This window comes from Rhagoletis zephyria, unplaced genomic scaffold (genome assembly GCF_001687245.7).
Source record: "Rhagoletis zephyria isolate East Lansing unplaced genomic scaffold, Rhagoletis_zephyria_1.1 Rzeph_scaffold_10169, whole genome shotgun sequence".
NCBI lineage: Eukaryota > Metazoa > Arthropoda > Insecta > Diptera > Tephritidae > Rhagoletis > Rhagoletis zephyria.
Genome location: NW_016167247.1, coordinates 1 through 19,799, shown reverse-complemented (window position 1 = coordinate 19,799; position 19,799 = coordinate 1). Strand labels below are relative to the sequence as shown.

Genomic DNA, 19,799 nt, shown 5'->3' with positions numbered 1-19,799 from the left:
GATTTGTGCATCCAATTGTTAAATGATATTGAGCTAAAAATTTCCAAAGAGCAGAAGATGCCGGAGCTATGCATCAATCGAAATTTTCCTGTGCGGAACGGCAGTATGTGAATCATAATTTTCGGCTTTGACAAGAATCATTGGACCTAAACGTAGTATTCGTATGTGGACTGATAAATTAAATAATGAATCTTAATTTTTTTTAGACCTGGACACGGTTCTTATAAGAATCAATGCGCTAAAAGTCCCTCGGTGGGCAAATCCCCTTCTAGTCCCTGGAAGTTTCCTACGGCACTGGACTTAACACTGATCACTAATGTTAATTTTAATTTTGCAATTAAACAGTAAATTCTTTCAACAAGTGTGTTAAAATATTCATTGTGATAATTGCAGATAGAGGGTATTGAATATAAGCCGTCGATGTGTATTTAGTATATGAAAGCCTCACTCACTTTTCACAAAAAGAGCCTATCTCGGGGTACTGAGAGGAAACCATTTTTTGCTAAATCACATAATTACACCAAGGATTAAATTTGTTTTATTATTTTGATTGGGATATTCGACTTTTATATATTAAACGTCTATATCTACTAACTGAAGCTCCCCTCTTAAAAAAAAACTAAATAAACGGTATTCTCTCAAATTGGCAAAAAGCCTAGAGAACCTTGAAGATTTTTTATCTTTGGTTTAACTGTCAAATTTTGTATACAAAACTAGCAAATACCCGGCGTGCTTCACCGCGTCATAAAGTATTTTGTGCTGTTTGATACCCGTATTATAATATTTAATTTATTTAACAATATAATTGGATAAAAATTTTCAAACAGAAGGCAACCCACCTCACATATTTCCAGCAGTAAACTTTCCTAAACCTCTTTATTTTTTATTCCCATATCGCAATATGTGTTCAATTTATCTTATCAATTCAAATAAATTAAAGTTTTAAAATAGGTGGCCACCCCCAAAAAATATTTTCGTCTTTAGCCGTTTTAAACCTCTTTTTTTGACAGCCATATTGCAATATTTACTTTATTTTATCAATTTACTTAGACTGCAACTTTCAAACAGGTGGCAACTCTGTAATTTTTTTCTTTCTATATTTTAAGTTAGACCTCTAGCAATACATAGGTAAACACTGCATTCAATTCCATGCATTAGTTTTCCAGTGATGCGCACACAAATATACAGCCAGACAAAAAAAATCTAAAAATTGTTGATTTGGCTTCGTTGCTCTTTTAAAGACCCCCCATATTAATTTTTTTTCAATATCTTTAATGTACAGACATCGACCTGTTAGATAATTAAGTGACATTTCACTCCGTCCCGTTACTTCCATTACAACCAGGTCCTAACGATTATTAGTTCTCGCAAATAAGCAGATATATAAGTACATACTTACCATTTTATAATGACCGTTAGTTGCAGCGGCAATCCCTGTACCTGAACTATCGCTAATTCCGCTGTTGTTTGTTGTCGTCGCTGACTCGGCAGTGTCTTTATCAGTATTCGCTGACTTCTGTAGAAGCTTGCTGCGACACATTAGTATAAACTCGTACTGACCGGATACACACTGCAAATGCAACTCAAATGGTTCAAGCGTATCTCTCAACGCTCGTACTCGTATCTCAAAGTTGTTAAAACCGATTGTATATCCAAAGAAAGTTTGGTGCGCCACAACAACAGGCGATCTGTACCTACTGACTGATCTTCACTTGATGTACAAAGTTTGTGTTATTAATCTGTGATTGCAGAGACGCTTGCGTGTGGCATGAATATTCACTTGATGGTAATGTATTCTCAATACACTTAAAACGTTTCGATTTTCACTAATTGATGAATGTTTACGATGCTGTGTACGTGAATTGCTTGCATGAATTAGTGGCATTGGTTAAACGGCGCCGCGACGAGGTGTATAACTTCGAATGGCTCTGAAGCGTTTGTGTTGTGCAGCTGCATGAATTTTGGGTTTTTATTCATTACATTTGGCCATAGCCACAAGACGACCATAAGCTACAAAACATTCCACTCAATTCCAAGTGGCCCTAACTCCATTTGTCGATTCTTGCTTTCTTTGTGTTTTACTTAATTGTAGTGTTTTAAGATTCTCCATTTCCTGAGGTCTGTTCTGCGGTTAAATTTTTTCTTTTTGAGTGTTTAATGATCAGCATCCAGTGGAGTGTTTTGGGTCGCATTCATCTAATTGGTGGTAACTATGTCTGTTTACATATGAGCATTTTGAGTATCTTTAATTTTTTAGCTGCCATTAAGCAAACGAACAGTAGCACTTCGGTGGCAGTCATTAGGTCATTAGCATAAACAACGGTATATCAGGTAGCTATCTAGATATGTAGATATTTTTACATTCATCAGTAGTATGTGTGTAAATATGAATATTGGTATCACTTACTCTTGTATCACGTTCGCAATCAATAGCTTCTCCTTAGTTTTATTTTGTTTTACAATCTTTCACCGACACTAATATTCTCATTAAATGATATTTTACAAACTCAAAATATTTACGAAAGAGAAATGTTACGTGTCTATTTCTTATAAGCGCAGCTTAGACGCAGAGGAGACTTTAGTAAATAGTTTATAGATGCCGAGGTCATACTTACATACATATGTACATCTGATAAATTCTACCGCTATAATTACATCAGCAATTTTTCGAATTCCGTCCCATGGTATTACATACCTACTCTATTTGGCGAGTTTGGAAACAGATTAATAAACATTTTGTGACTTTGGTTGACATAATCTTGGCTTGGTGAGAAAGTAGTGCGTGTGTTGCACTGACGTGGTTTTCTTTGACACTAACGAAGGATTGGAATGTTTTATTTTGAAATTAATTAATTTTTAATAAATATGTTTGCATATAATAAAAACAAAATTAAATTATTACCACGTGAACGAGGACCAGAAAAAGTACCCGCTGCACCGTGGACGAAATGGCCAGTCTGGCACGGATCAATAATAACTTGATAACTTTTTTTTACAAATAGTGTATAAATTAAAAAAGATTTTCGTGAGTTAAGAAACATTTTTAAATTAAAATAACTTTTTTTTTAATTTTAGTACATATTTCTTTTTGCGCTGGGAACATTAATGTACATAATAATAATTATAATACTAATAGATTGGCGCTTACATATAGGTTAGTTTTTGGCCGAGCTTCTCCTCCGATTTTAGGCGTTCGCCTTGATGTTGGCACACAAAGGGGAGGGACCTACAGTTTTAAGCCGACTCCGAGCGGCGATTGTATTTTTATGAGATGATATTTTTCATGGCAGAATTCCACTCGTTGATTTGCCATTGCACGCCGAGGGGCGACCGCTATTAGAAAAAAATACCTGTTTTGTTTTTTATTTTTCGATTTTGGGTTGAACCGGACTTGAACCAAGGGCCTGCGGTATGGTAGCGCGCATTGCTAACCAATACATCACAGCGGCTACACATACATACACGACATAAAAAAAATTAATTTCGAATCCCCGAATTTGGAATCCCCGAAAAAACGAGTTTTCAACAAAAGAACCTGTAGCCTTAAATAACGAATGAATTTTTTGAAACGGAAATGATATATGTGTCGGCCGCTGTGGTGTAGTGGTAAGCACCTGGGTTTAAGCCCTGGTCAAAGCAACATCGCAAACATTAAACAAAACAGCTTCTCATAAAAATACAATCGCCGTTCGGAGTCAGCGTAAAACTGCTTTGTGTGACAACATCAAGGCGCACGCCACAAGTCGGCGAGAAAAACGGCTTTTAAGTTTTGAATTTACATATCGTTGCCTCAACTCACAAAGGCGCCTAAGCAACACTTTTTTCGTAATTGATTTTAATAAACCTTCAATAAAAAGTTTACATGCCACTTTTTAAAAAGCCGTACCTGTTTTTGATACTGGTAACCAATACAGCTGTGAAATTTTTACACACCATAGAAGAAGAGGTAACGGTAATTTCTTCCGATTTTGCTGAAAATTTTAGCGTGGAGTACTTTTGCGTAGGAATGAATAAATATGAGAAATGGTGCTACATGAAAGTACAAAACTCTAGATATAGCTGGTGGGCGTGTCAGTTGATCGATTTTCACCAAATTTCAGATTTATGTCTTTCTAGCTTAATACAAGTTACGAACCGAATTTCATTGGAATCGAATAACATTTACCATATCCACCCCTTATTGGAGCGGGTGTGGCTGTTCACCACTTTTTACTAGTTTTTATACTTTTTATTTCCATAGTCAAAATGGTTCAAATAGTAAATTTTAGCAAAACCGAGATACGTTTACTACCTTTTCGTGCAACTTTTATTGGGATCTGCCAGTGTGAAGCGTTCAGTCTATGGAAGATTGATTGTATTAGTTTAAAGCAGGGCTTGTGAGCAAAGGTTTTTTTCTTCGCTCCGCTCTAGCTCCGCGCCGGTATTTTATTTCACTCCGAGCCCCGCTCTTGCTCCGCCCCGCTCCCAATAAAAAACTATTATTTATTTGTTGAAACTTTTTTGAAAATTAATTTTTTGAATCTAGATATGTATATGTATTACAGTAGACTGCATCACTCCCCATACACAAAAAATCGGTAATGTGTTTTTATTGGAATTATAAAATCTATTATATTTTAAGACGTCCACCAAAATATTTCGGAACCTACCTATTTCGGAAAATACCTCCAAAAATGGATTTTTTATTAATAAAAATAGTTTCTTAAAGATTGTTTTTTTTTTTTGAAATCTCCCCAAATGACAAAACAGTTTAAGCTTAAAAAATTTGCATAAAATATTATGAAAAAATTTAAAAAAATTTTGAACGGAATCGTAATAATGAGATTTTTGATGTTGTGTTTTAACTCTTCAAAGATTGGTATAAGAAAATCTTGAATAGCTGAATATCATTGGAAAGATATTTTCTTACCCTTTTTATTTCTTTGCTAATAAACTCCTTCAAAGCATGAATGAGAAAGATAGGATGAACGAACGTCATTCAAAGTTGAATTAAGATGTATAGGTATTTGAAAAAAAAATTAAATAAAATTGGGACACGAATGACTTTTTTGCACAGAAATAAAAATAGTGGGAAAATACCTTTCTACTGAGATGCCATAAATCTAAATAAGAATAGTTTTGGCCCAGTTATTCAAGTTTTTCGTAAATCAATCTTCGAAAAAATTAAAAAAACAGCATCAAAAATCTCATTATTACGACTCCGTTGAAAAGATTTTTAAATATTTTTATGCTAATTTTTTAAGCTTAAACCGTTTGTCATTTGGGGGGGACCTTTTTTTCAAAAAGTTCTTTAAGAAACTATTTTTATTCATAAAAAAAACTCAATTTTTGGAGGTATTTTCAAATCGGTCCAGCTCACGTAGATTTTAATTTTTTTCCGAAATATTTTGGTGGACGTCTTAAAATATAATAAGTTTTGTGATTCCGGCAGTCTAATGTACATTCTATATCAATTAGATTTATGAACTTATGTTTTTAATCAACGGATTCATTAAAAACAAGATGAATGAGTGTTTGAATATAGTATATACATAGATATGTGTGTATGTACGTATGTGCACAGATGCACACTTTTGCTTGATTATTAATATTTCAATGATACCCGCTGGGAAAATAGGTAAGCACCTTGCGAGGTAAGCCATGTTTTCTTTCAGTTTTTAGTACCAAAATTGTCATCATGGCCAATGTCATCTACTAGTAAAGGGCAAAATGAACACCTCCGAAGACACATTACGTTGTCAGTTGCAAAATAACGTGCAGCCGAAGTTATTTCCAAGCACCGAACTACTCCGAGCGACTGCNGTATATACACATGCTCATACACACATTATCGTTACCTTAATATACATATAAAGCCCTCAGCTAATATTTTTTTCTAAATCCAGCTTTGTGAAAAAGTCAGTAGATAACGCTAAAAAACGAGCCGTTCCGGCGTGGTCGGTTCAGAGGGAGAGGAGTGTTGGGGGAGTAGGATTGAACTGACATGTGTTATGCTTCCTTATAGGCCCAATTGGGGCCTCGCTATGGAGATGTTGCTCAGACGACATCAGAAGGTAACCTGACAAGTTTGCAGCTTCGTTTACTGCATCCAACTATTCCCCGGCGACCAAACAGGCGCAGCATATTTAGTTCAAAACAGACCAGCCAATTACCTTGTGTATTGCCAACAACAGTTCCTTGTCTCTGCCCCAGGTGTTGCCGGCTCTGTACTGTGAGATGGAGAGCGGGCTATCAAAGGTAACACCCGTAAGCTGACTCCCTTCGTTCAGAAGGTGAAGAGGACCACCGTTGATTTGGTCGAGGAAAGGGTTAAGCTCCGAGTTTTTAGGACCGGTTTCCATTTTTGAAAGAAGCTAAGGGTTATTTCAAAAATGAAATCGGAATTTCTGTTCCGGTTACTGACATTGAAAAATCCGAATTCTTAGTACCGGTTACTAGCTTCATAAAAAGCGGAGTGGTTCTACCAATTTCTTTAAGTATCGTTATTTATAAATTGAAATTGGTTTCTTTGTACCGGTTACTAATTTTGAAAAATTCGAATTTTGAGTACCAGTTACCGATTGCGTAAAAAGTGGAGTGATCCCGCTAGTGTTGCCAACATTTTCTAAGAAATTTATAGTACGTTTTCAAAAAAATCTGAAAAAATATAGTACACTTATTTCGAATTTTTCGCAGTTGGCAACCGGTACAGAAAAGCCGATTTCATCTTTGAAATAATCATCATAAAAGAAATGGGCGTGATCACTTCGCTTATTTACAAAATTGGAAACCGGTCCTAAAACACCCAGGTTTTTCAAAATCGGAGCCGGTACAAAAAAAAAAATGATTTCATTTTTGAAATCACCGTGAGGTAATTCTTGCAGGAGTAATTAAAAATACTTCCTGGCAAATTGAGAGATACCACATATTCTTTTTTTGGATTAAAATAGTTTTCTGAACATCATGGTAGCATTTTTATCCTCTGTGGAATTTTTTCCAGGTATACCTATGTACATGTAGAGCCAGACTGACTGTACTAAAATGTTGAATATGAAAATGGAGAAGAAACAAGTAGTTTTTAAGCAAAAAACACAGCCGATTTCAGTTCTCATATACAAATTTAGGTGTACCGTTAATTTCTCTATGATCCAATTATCGGATCTAAACCAAATTGGTATGGAACGACCTTTTCGATAAAGAAAGAATTATCGAAATCGGTTAACGTGGTCCCAAGTAATGCGGTAACATACATACTTAAAAAAAAATATTCCGACGAATAGACAACCTTCTCCTTTTTTTGAAGTCTATTAAAAAACTATCTATATGCTGTTACCACATTTTAAATTTAATTCGAGATATCTTTATATTTATATACGCATAGGACAAAAAATATGTAAGCAAATTGGATATCCACATCAGGGATGTAGCGAATATTTGCTCTCGAATTCGTTAAGCGAATGATTCGCATCATTTTACACATTCACTTCGACATTCGCATTCGCATCAAGTGATACGAATATTTTGAGAATGCGAATGTGTACCTATGGGCAGAGCATGCAGTTAACGACCACTAAACATACAATCGGAGCGTAAAGCACATACATATGTATGTTAAATGTTGTTTCAATTTAACGTTAACTAGAAAATACATAGAAAACAACATAGAAAATAGAAATATCTAGATTTAATTGGGCGCCTGCAAATGTGTTCGCATTTATTTTTTTTAAGGTTTGCATTTTATCCTCTTTTTGTGATGACCTGTAAAATATTTCAGTGCTATTCATATTTGACGTAGTTATATTGATAATTACATATTTTAGTTAATTTTTTTACTTCATTCGTTGAGAGTGAGCAATTGTTCAGCGCAGCCGGCCTTTCAAACGAGCCTCTAAGAAATCGTCTCATGGTAGAAAAGGCAGCAAAATTATCTTTTCTGAAATGTAATATGCCCCTTTTGAACTTTGACTACTAGATTAAAACACTGCATAGGTTAAGCACTAGTTCAATGTCTAATAANAATATGCCCCTTTTGAACTTTGACTACTAGATTAAAACACTGCATAGGTTCAATGTTCTAATAATTTATAAAACGATGACTTAAGTTGACTATAGCTTTTTAATGTTATTCCTAACATTCGCATTCGCATTCCGAAAATTCGCATTTGCATTCGCGATTGTTAAAAATATGTCATTCGAAACATCCCTAATCCACATACTATTCATGTAGCTTTTTTATAGCTTATACTTGCGTACATGCAGAGCTTTTGCTCAAAGCTTTATACACAATTATTTTAAGGCGCTTTAGCATATGAACGACTTTTGGCAAGCACGAANTAAAACGATGACTTAAGTTGATTATAGCTTTTTAATGTTATTCCTAACATACGCATTCGCATTCCGAAAATTCGCATTTGCATTCGCGAATGTTAAAAATATGACATTCGAAACATCCCTAATCCACATACTATTCATGTAGCTTTTTATAGCTTATACTTGCGTACATGCAGAGCTTTTGCTCAAAGCTTTATACACAACTATTTTAAGGCGCTTTAGCGTATGAACGACTTTTGGCAAGCACGAATTAACGTCCTCGATAGTATAGTGGTTAGTATCCCCGCCTGTCACGCGGGAGACCGGGGTTCAATTCCCCGTCGGGGAGATGAGAATCATTTTTTTTTTTAATTTTTTAATTTATTTTATGATATGCAACATTATTTTTTTTTTGTACTGATTAAAGCATTTTTCGCAATCAAATAAATGCAGTTAATGTTAATGAGATTAGCTTATAAAATTGCATTAACAACGATACAAGGCTTTGTAAGATAATTTTAGTCTTGCCCCATAATAACATTCAACATTATACAACCGCATTTTCGTGTGTGTGAATCTATGAAATGTCAGACTTCTTTCCAGGCATTCGTGGCTTCGATGAAAACCTATTACGAACTTGTGGACCCATACAAAAGTTTGTTCGTAGACATTTATTTTCTTTATTGCTCACTTTTATAAACATACAAACATTTATTTGGTTTACGTACATATATGTACATACATATATAGGCACCCACCCGACCAACGTACACGAAAATGCATCCGTTTTAGAAATTTTGGCAAAACTTTGGCGTATAAAACTATTGGGAACGGGTTGTGAAAAATTGTCGCTCAAAAGTTTTTGCGGAGTGTTTTCGAAACGCTATCGAGAAAGAAGCGAAAACGAAACTTATTTCAATCAGTTTCTCTAGTAAGAAATTAGTGAAAACGGCAATGCATTCTCGGTACGTTGGCCGGGTGGGTATGTGTACATACAAATACAAAGCACATAGTACATAGTTGTAATGTTTATAAAAAATAGAAAATAGAAAAATTTTTACGTTTACGTATATCGTTTAGGTTTAAATAACGATGCATATTATGAACTCGTTCATCGTTGTCGTTGTGAATGCTAAAAAATCTAGTTTAAAAATTCTGTATTGTGCAACTGCTATAAATAACATTAGGCTAAGTTTCTTAAAGCACACAACAATAATAAAAACCGCTTTTTTTTTAAATAGACACATTTGGATATATAATTTCTTTAGTAAAATCACATATCTTCAGGTTCGGATATTTCCAGATCTGAGTCATCGAAGTCAATAATCTAAAACGAGTTGATATATAAAGGATTAAATTAGTTATGTACTATGTATGTTTGTATGAATCGTTCGTGTGTCTATCAACCTTAATATGACTTACCGTGCTATCCAGTGCTTTAAAATCAGAGATTCCAGTCAAGTCTTCCAAATATTTGGCAGTTTCAAAAGCTTTGAATAAAAATGCATTACCCTTTTCACGATACTCGGAAATTACTTTCTGAAAATAAGAGTTTATTTTAATGATTCAAAAATAAATGTTAAGGGTAACCTCTGAACATGCAATGCACTGTGAAAACTTTTGTGTTGCCGGTAAAATATTTTCATAATTGCATAGCTGACCACGTATCGAATGCGGAATGACACCCAATAGGCCTTCGGGTACTTTGGTATTCGGCTGGCCGGTGGCACAATAATAGGCAGGCGCACGATCGCGCAGTGGATGCTGCAACAGCGATACCAACAATTCGACAGCATAGCTAGCAGCAATACATGATACACCTGGCCGTGTAACTGTACATTGCTGATCCAGTGTTCGGTCCTTGAGGGACTGAAAAATGGTAATTTATTAAATTCTTATTAGAAGGATTAAACAATGTACCTATGTATATGTTTTGAGTTTCTTGACATTGAAAGAAGTTAATAAAATATGTGTGTTTGTTTGTAAATGTATAAGATGCACAGTTACTCATAAAAGTATTCGCTTTGGTGAATACCACTAATATTACCTTTAATGGAGCCAATACTGGGGTTTTCATTGTTCTTTACGGGTTTTTTAATATAACAAGTGCAATTTACAAAAACTTGCGTTGATATTTTGAAATTTTGTTGCTGACGGTCTCCCGCGTTTTATTTCATAAGAACTTCATACTTATATGAAAAAAAAGTGCACAGTCCGTCACCAAAAAAAAAAATATTCTCAAAAATCTACGCGATTTTTTAGCCGTTTGAAACTTGCACTTAATTAGACTAAAATTGTATGGGCTATAAAACTGCATACCTAAACATTTTCTAAAAATTCAGAATAAAAAGTTGAAAATTTGATGAAAATTTGTCGATTTTCTTAAATTTTTTATAAAGTTTGAAACTGTGATTTACACGGTTTTGGTTAAAGCTTAGAGGATATTTTTATATAGAAATTACAAACAAAATTTATCTCGAAAACATTACCCATATTTGAAGAAAATCAACACGTGGTCATTTGTTTGAGTCACTGTATATATATCTAAATATGTACCACAGTTTATCAGTGGATGATAAATTAAAAATTTCAAAATAGAGGGGCAACGCGCCGTACATGTTCATATGGATGTATGTTTATAACATGTATGTAACATTGCGAGTCTATTTTGAGTTAATAAATTGTTGAGCTGCGTTTGGAAAAGAGCACATGACAATTGTTTATATGACGTAAGAAAACAGGTTCACACACTACATACAAATGCAAACTAAATTGGAGCGATTGGCGGGCGGCCGGTTCCACATACGCAGTGGACATCTATACATACATACGTACATACGTAGCTATGTACAAATTTGGCATGCATCTCCGTGCATTAAATTCAATGTATGTATAGTCAGAAGTAAAGATGAAATAAAAATCCACAAACAAATTTGTTTATGCATTTTACTGCGGCCCAGAGCACCTTGACTAGCGCACTGTTGATCGCAGCAGTTTTATTGGTGGCTCGTGGCAATAGCTAATAGGAAAATCAGACATGAAAGCTGGTGGGAAATCGCGAAAAAACTCGTACATAAAAGTCTGTTTTATAGGAAATTTTCTAAGTGAAAGGTGATTAAGTATGGTGTACAAACGTTCGAAACAGCTGAGAAGTTGAGAAGCAACAATCGTGCCAGAACACTTGCTGGAAGAATGCTAACCGCAGCAAAAGCAACTGTGTGTGAGAGCAAAATAATCGCATAAATAAAAAAAATAAAACATAAAAAAAAAATAAAACACCACCACTGGCTCTGTATTAAAAGAAAACGAACAGTTGTTTATACAACGATTAGATAAAATACAGCGCCTACAATAATTACAACAATAAAAAGCAATCAGAGAGCAAAATGTACACCTTCCAAAGCGATTTACTACTCAGACTACTCACAATGTGATATCAACTGACAACCAAACAACACTACTATTTTTACCGTAGAAGTTATACTTTAAAATATATGAATGTGTGCGCTGATAACAATCGTCATCGCTAACTTTTGCTAACAGTTGATTTTTGTCATTTGTTTAGTGCGGCTGAAATATTTTAAATTAGCAAAACGTGCGCGAGAATATTGTTATAGCACAATTAATTGTGTTGTAGAGTATAAATTAAAAACTGAAATTACTTTTCGAATTGTTTAAAGCGCGTTATTTCTTTTCGTAAACAATGTTAACAGAATACGCGGGCAACTTATCGCACCATTTGGAATTTGGACATGCCTTGGAAATTGTGGCGAAAACTATTGATGGAGCTTCACGGTAAGCAACAAAAAAGTACATACAGTAAGCTCTAATACATGGGCTTGTACATACACATATAGTACATAGGTGTGTGTATTTTAATGTTTCAAACAACTTGCGATTTTCTTTTGGATCTGGACACGTCGGTTTTTTTGGTGTGGGTACAATCATATTTACATGTGTACATATGTATGTATGTACAAGCATATGTACATTTTACTTACTATCTGAAAATAATTACAGGATAATGCACTGGAAATTTAACAATAAAAAAATGTTACTTATCTAATTTTAGGATACTCAATTTGTCAAAACCACTAATTGACGCATTTATTGATAGCGGTCATTTTGATACTGATAATTTTTTTCATGTAAACTTTTTATCACTATGACTAATATACATATACCCAGCAAGACACAATTTGCTCAAAACTTTCAGTTTAATTATAATAAATCTAAAATAATAATAAAATTTGGCGCTTATACATTTTTACGTGTTTGTCCGAACCGACAATTTTACGCCGACTGCGAATGGCAAATGCTTTATTTATGAGGCACTTTTACATGGCAGATGTAGACTCGGGGAAGCGAAAATCGGTTAAGATACGAGTACATATTTATATGTACAAGTATAGTGACTGCTGCATTTTCAGCCGAATCGGTGTGAGATTATGCAGAAAAGGAGAGTAGGTTATCGAACGTAGCACTTAGCATTATAGATTGGTTTAAGAACGGAATTCTGGTTGTATCGACCTCTGGTTTCAGTAGGAGCCTTACGTCCTTCGCCGAAACGGTATAGCAGTGACAGTAGATTTGCCTGCAACACTACAACTAGTCCAACACCCATTAATATTTTCTCCTGACGATTGCGGAAGTTTGAAGAAGTATCCAAATTAGTATAGGACCACAGCCTTGAGTTACCACAAGTTTTTCGGTAACAAACATAAACAAATATTGACAAAACAAATGACTACTATTTTGGAAGTCGACAAAAATATTGAATTTTTTCCTTGTATTAAAAATATTTCTATACACACCGCTTGTAAAATCTACCAAACTTTGCCTCGCTTAATCTTGTAGATTTCACATTAATCTGGCTACTGCAAAATCGGTGATTAATCCAAATGCAGACATCGGTTTACGTTTTTCCTGCTTCTTTCGAAAGGATATAATTGTGCGTAATGCACGGATCAATGGCATATGGGGTGAGGAGGAGATACATGATATCGAAGGTCATTCACTGCAAAATCCCATTGAGATGGGAGAGTTTTTTGTAATTTATATACTCGCATGTGAAGAGAAGTTTCACATATCAATCAACAATCGCCCATTCTGTACATTCAAATATCGCTTACCACTAAAATCACTGCGCACGATAGAGATATGCGAGCAAATACAGGTGATCAAACAAATGGATCATCGCGCTGTATTCCCATATCCTTGGCCGGCAATACAAGCATCGGACTTTGGTAAAGCGTTCAGCAATGATTCGCCAATAATGTTTAGTCCGGGACATTTAATTGTGATAACAGCACGCTGCTTTGACAATAAGAAAGGACAATTTATAATCAAATTCTTGGAAAGTGATACGAAAAGAGAGGAGTTACATTTCAGTGTGCGCTTTGATCAGAAAGCAGTTGTGCGTAATTCGATGAATAAGGCCTTCGAGTGAGTTTAGTGTAAATAAGTACATAAAATAAATTAAAATTTTAATAAATTAAAAAATACACATGTATTTTAGATTCGGACAAGAGGAACGCCATGGTGGATTTCCCTTCGTTTTTAATCAGCAGTTTAAACTTGCTATCGCATTCACGGAACGTGAATTTCTCACCGCTGTAGATGGATATAACTTCTGCAGCTACGCCTATCGCACAACGAATGTATTTCAAAATCTTGTCGGATTTAAAGTGACGTGCATAAATGGCTTGCATATGCATGTGACTGGTGTAGATCATTTGCAAATGGGTGACCCCTCTTGTACGGGTTTCGAAAAGTATTCCAAGCACGATTATGAATGTGCTTAGCATGATTTTTTTAATTTTATAAGTTCAACTTTCCTATGCGCTATATGTACATACGTATATGTTAATTATTGACTAACTACATTCCTGTAAGCATAAAATAAGAACCGAAGCTCCATATTATATAAAAAAAGAAATATTCTACTTACATTTCCCGGCGCTGTAACATCATTGCAAAAGTAACAACCCAAATTGGCGCCACTGATACATTTCAAGTCGTCAATATCTATCGCAAGGGCGTCATCACCAGAAGCTTCGTTATTTTGTGCACCTGCACCATGACGCATAACTAAGTAGCTATCGAAGCCCAAAGCTGAATTTATAACTATCTGTACAAAAATTGAGCATTTTAAAAAAGAGCAAGATGAACATTAACTGTAAAAAAGTAGACCAACTTTTTGAAAAGTAGTCCCCAGCAGTGTTGGCAACCAGCGACTTTCTCTCGAATCAGTTAGTAGAAAGCTAACATCATGCTCTTCCACCAAGCGTTTAATAGTGTTCAAGTCTTCGTCAATTTGTTGCTGCATAGAGGCGCCTATAGTATGTCCAGGCATTGGAATTTGCATAACGTAACCAGTAGAAGTCTAAAAAAGGGAAACATATTTTATTAAATAATTGGATTAAAATATACATACATGTACATATGTATTTATACACACCGCAGTTGGATTTATATCCTTAACGCGTTTGGCCGCAATTTGTGCTTTCATTACATTGCCGGCAATTGCATCTGCGTGGGTGTACAGCGTTTGTCGCAATGGATTTGAATAGCTGACACGGCCACTATCCAGAAAAGTTATATGCTTAAAGCCCCAAGCAAGCAAATTGCGCGCTACATTACACCCGAGAGTTCCTGCACCGAAGAGTAAGCATTTCGTTTTCGATATAATATCCAAATCCAAGTCTGGCACTAAACGCCATTTCATTAGTTTCAAATTTAAATTTATGGCACTTTCAACTAAACTAAAAATAAGACATAGAATTAGAGACATAAGTGTTTATGTTAGTATATGAACAGTTTAGAAGCAAAAAATACTTACATAGTTGGGTCCATGCTGTCTCGCATCGAAACGATGCGTGGCCCCATTTTATTATTACGATTGGGTTCCCAGCCAACGAATTGCGTCTTCTCATCGAAATTTACTTCTTCCGATTGCTGTACAGTCCAAACGAGGCTTTTACTGCATTCGCCTTTGTTATCGAAACGTATTCCCAAAAATTTTATTAGCTTCCCAACCAATGAAGGACTAAAATAAAAATTTAGTAAAATTAAGATATTTAAATATATACATAGGTAATCTAATTTATAATTGCACTAACCATTTGTAAAAGATATACGCTGCATATATACGCATCAGCCATGAAGGATGCTCATATTCACTGGGATCAGCAAAGGCAAAGTAAATGTCATCGCTTTGTTCTGCTAATGACGTGTTATCAGAAAATACATCTCTTAATTCGTAGATGGCGTTTTTTTCATTGCTTTTGACTAGGAAAAAATTGGTTATTCCCCCCTTACTGTTAAGTAAACTATTTAAATGCTCCAACTCTGGAATGTCCGACAATATTTTTGGGCCCGAATCACTCGGAATCTTTAAAGTTGGCGTCAGTGGACAAGGAAAGGCAAACCAATAGTAGTAATTGTAGGTGGCAAGGTCCTGTTCAGAAATATTTAAAAATAGAAATTAGTGTGAGGTAGAAGGGTATTAGCTAAACAACTGTTTTTTTAAGGATTGGTCACTTGTCTGCGCAGACCTAAATAACCTGGAAAATCCTATCTAGGTCACTCGAATAAGGCAAGTGACGTCATACCACTACTTGTGATGATTACCGCAAATGAAAGCACGAAGAAACGGGCTAGCAATTTGGGGTCCTCCAGTACGCGGTCAGCGCGAAAATCCTCTATTAATTTTCTTCCCTCTATTTGCAATAATTCATTTTTATCACACGCTTTAAAGTCTTCAATTGTGTTCTTATTGTAGAGAGTGCCGACAGCAGTGTGGCATTGCCTTGGTACCGTGAAGTCGCTGTTGTTTTTATGATAGTAGATACAGGGTAAGTAATTATTGCTCATTCAAACTATGTATGTATGTATGTATGTATGTACTTACCCATTGAAAGCGGAGTAATCTGTTTCGAGAAGACACGCCTTTGCGTTGAAATTAGTATAGTAACCAAATATTGGTTTAGGAGCATCCGAAAGTCGGTCGTGATTTAACTTGATTTCCGACAATTTGTGCCAAAAATTTGGATTTACAAAAGATTGTAGGGGTGCGTACTGTAGTACAATGTTGTTATTACACATGTCTGAACTTTTTTAATAGTAAACCCACTATTTAAAGTTATAATGTATTATATAGATAGAACTTGATAGACGTTGGCTATTCGGACCTCGTACCGAGCGACTTTATCCCAACATGAATAACAAAAAGCTTTTGGTAAAATGTATTTCTGTGCGTTTACTCACACACGTGTATCTGTCGATTAGTTCACTTCACGTCAGGCTGCGTCTGTTTTTTCTGTACACAATACAGATTCTTAACAAAGACCTACGAAAATCGATATGGCACATATAAAACAAAAAGGCACTTTGATAAGTAATCAGCGAATCGGATATAAACAAACGTAAAATCATCAGCTGATAGCACAAGAGCGAAACACAGTGCTACCAGATGTTCTAAATTAGTGCCCTTAACCCTTAAATGAGTTCGACGTGAGTATATTTTAAGCATTGCTTCAACTATTTATATACCCGCGAATAGAGCTATCGATAGTGACGCCAGCCATTGATAGTTTCGGTAGTTTGAAAAATAGTACCGGTATTTCGATAGTATCGTATACTATCGTGCTGTATATGTAGAGAAACTTCAACTCCGAATAAAATGTGTATAATATATACATATGTTAATATAAATATTACACATATGTCAGTATAAATATTACATCTTAAACGCGAAATTCTAAATATCTTCCTTTGTTCAATTCACAGCGTCACTTATTAAAGTAAAGATCACAAAATGTCAATACACCAGCACTATCGAAACTATGGACCATCGATAGTTTTGCAGCTCTACTCGCGAGATGGACGATTGAAAAACAAATCAAATAGAAACAATTTTCAGATATACCGTCGCCTGGGTAAAATATTGTCGTAAGCGCCATTTTGACGATTTTTAGTTCTAGATGCAGTTATATATTTTGAAATAAGGTCTTTCGATTGGTGTTATCAGTTTTAGATATCTCCTTTAGTTTCCGAAATATTGAAAGCTTCAATCGCGATTTCCCACAACCTGCCGAAATTAACATACGACAATCGTTTACCCAGGCGACCATTAAAGTTTTGAGTTAACAGATACTTTCGTGGAAAAAGTGAATACATATTTTGTTCCAGTGGACTACTGGTAATCGATGCATCTATGCAATTTTCGCACAACATAGAAGAAGTAGCGGTTATTTAAGCGTACATAACTCAATATTTGTAATTTTTGGATTGTACTATTGAAGTANCACAACCTGCCGAAATTAACATACGACAATCGTTTACCCAGGCGACGATTAAAGTTTTAGTTAACAGATACTTTCGTGGAAAAAACGAATACATATTTTGTTCCAGTGGACTACTGGTAATCGATACATCTATGCAATTTTCGCACAACATAGAAGAAGTAGCGGTTATTTCAGCGTACATAACTCAATATTTGTAATTTTTGCATTGTACTATTGAAGTGNCAATTTTCGCACAACATAGAAGAAGTAGCGGTTATTTAAGCGTACATAACTCAATATTTGTAATTTTTGGATTGTACTATTGAAGTAAATGTATTAGTTATTTTGGGCTGGATTTCCTTTACGGACGATTTTCTTTCGCTTTCTATATCGAATTGCATGGACCGAATTGAAATTCTTTCACTTACATATTGTCACCTGAAATGCTNCATATTTTGTTCCAGTGGACTACTGGTAATCGATGCATCTATGCAATTTTCGCACAACATAGAAGAAGTAGCGGTTATTTAAGCGTACATAACTCAATATTTGTAATTTTTGGATTGTACTATTGAAGTAAATGTATTAGTTATTTTGGGCTGGATTTCCTTTACGGACGATTTTCTTTCGCTTTCTATATCGAATTGCATGGACCGAATTGAAATTCTTTCACTTACATATCGTCACCTGAAATGCTAAAAGACGTAACAAACACCATCGTTGAAATGCAAAAAGTCATAACTAATAAAAAATTTGAAATTCACTTTTTGATTTATATGATGGATTTCATAGAATTACAACTCCCTACATCGATTTATAACAAGTAGTTTTTAGCAAAAAAAACCGATTTCAATTCTCATATACATATATATATATATATATATATATATATGTATATATATATCTCATGATCTAATTATCGGATCTAAACCAGATTAGTATGGANACAAACACCATCGTTGAAATGCAAAAAGTCATAACTAATAAAAAATTTGATTTTCACTTTTTGATTTATATGATGGATTTCATCGAATTTCACATTCCCTACATCAATTTATAACAAGTAGTTTTTAGCACAAAAAACCGACTTCAATTCTCATAAAAAAAAAAATATATATATATATCTCATGATCTAATTATCGGATCTAAACCAGATTAGTATGGACCCACCTCTGAGACACTACCTTTCCGATGCAAAATTATCGAAATCGGTTGACGTGGTCCCAGTTATGCGGTAACATACATAAAAAAAATATATTCCGACGAACTGATAACCTCCTCCTTTTTTAGAAGTCGGTAAAAAAAAAATATTATGGAATAGTAGCCTATGTCGAAAAGCTGGCTTTAGTATAATGCGGAATTCCCCTTATTCTTTAAACGACAAGGAATGTTTTGATGGGACTTAGTAAGAATATTGACTTGCTAGTATCGGAACTATTTCTGCACGTTTATTTGCCAAAAGTTCTTCAATGACTCGGCGCCAGTGAGTCATTCGCAATCGTATGCTGCGAATGCCGCAGTCCTTTCGACATAAGCTACTGTTCCATACGAACACAGATATATGTATGTAAGTGTAACACTATGTTCCAGATATTAGAAGTACTATTGAACTTACGGTATTTTAAATATAAAAACCGTTGTGAAAAGATTTATTTTCTTACTGATCGAACATAGGAATAATTACAAACAGCCTTGTACAACTGAAATGAAAAATCATGATATTTCTACTTAAAAAGGCCAGTTCCTTAGCAATTACGATGTAAATTTATTTTTAATTACGACATCTTTGCCATCAAACGTGATTTCATCCACAAATTGCTTTCTATTCACCCTGCATTGTACCCCACAACGCGTTGAGCCGCAGTTTTTACACTCATACCAGCAACCAGGACAGTTCTCATCCAAACAGTCGCATACGTCCATGCCATTATGACGCATATGACCATATTCATCGTAAACAGTTGATCGAGGATTAGTTAGTTTTCTTTTTAGCTTACGTTTTTCGCGGTTTGATTTTTCTGGATCGAAATCCTCCAGGAACTTCAGGTCTTCGGACCGTTCGCGTAGCCTTCGGTCCGACTGTTGCTTGCGGGGTCGTTCCCGCAAGGACATACGCAACGAACCAACACCCTCGGAGAGTTCACTATCAACATCCATAATATGTTGGGCAGCGTTTACTTCTAGGGTATGTATTCCAATTAAAATATTTATTAAATTTATGAA

At 35.0% G+C, this 19,799-nt stretch overlaps 3 protein-coding genes and 1 non-coding gene across 4 annotated transcripts; 2 read left to right on the top strand and 2 right to left on the bottom strand.

The window, feature by feature from the left end:
- Window positions 1–8,566: 8,566 nt before the first annotated feature.
- Window positions 8,567–8,638, top strand: TRNAD-GUC (transfer RNA aspartic acid (anticodon GUC)). Its single transcript has one exon. It is a non-coding gene; the product is annotated as a tRNA-Asp (tRNA).
- Window positions 8,639–9,524: 886 nt separating this feature from the next.
- On the bottom strand, window positions 9,525–16,791 carry Atg7 (Autophagy-related 7). Its single transcript, XM_017632474.1, has 10 exons — window positions 16,202–16,791; window positions 15,922–16,117; window positions 15,411–15,748; window positions 15,131–15,337; window positions 14,750–15,053; window positions 14,486–14,674; window positions 14,240–14,419; window positions 9,880–10,158; window positions 9,712–9,828; window positions 9,525–9,616 (listed from the first exon to the last, which is right to left on the bottom strand). The coding sequence occupies exons 1-10, from the start codon at window positions 16,393–16,395 to the stop codon at window positions 9,563–9,565; spliced, it is 2,058 nt and encodes a 685-aa protein (XP_017487963.1). The 5' UTR covers window positions 16,396–16,791; the 3' UTR covers window positions 9,525–9,562.
- LOC108376276 (32 kDa beta-galactoside-binding lectin) lies at window positions 10,791–14,233 on the top strand. The gene is made up of 3 exons (XM_017632475.1): window positions 10,791–12,084; window positions 13,147–13,734; window positions 13,808–14,233. The coding sequence occupies exons 1-3, from the start codon at window positions 11,993–11,995 to the stop codon at window positions 14,091–14,093; spliced, it is 966 nt and encodes a 321-aa protein (XP_017487964.1). The 5' UTR covers window positions 10,791–11,992; the 3' UTR covers window positions 14,094–14,233.
- Window positions 16,792–19,179: 2,388 nt separating the features above from the next.
- LOC108376274 (ARL14 effector protein) lies at window positions 19,180–19,793 on the bottom strand. Its single transcript, XM_017632473.1, has one exon. The coding sequence runs from the start codon at window positions 19,731–19,733 to the stop codon at window positions 19,329–19,331; it is 405 nt and encodes a 134-aa protein (XP_017487962.1). The 5' UTR covers window positions 19,734–19,793; the 3' UTR covers window positions 19,180–19,328.
- Window positions 19,794–19,799: the final 6 nt, after the last annotated feature.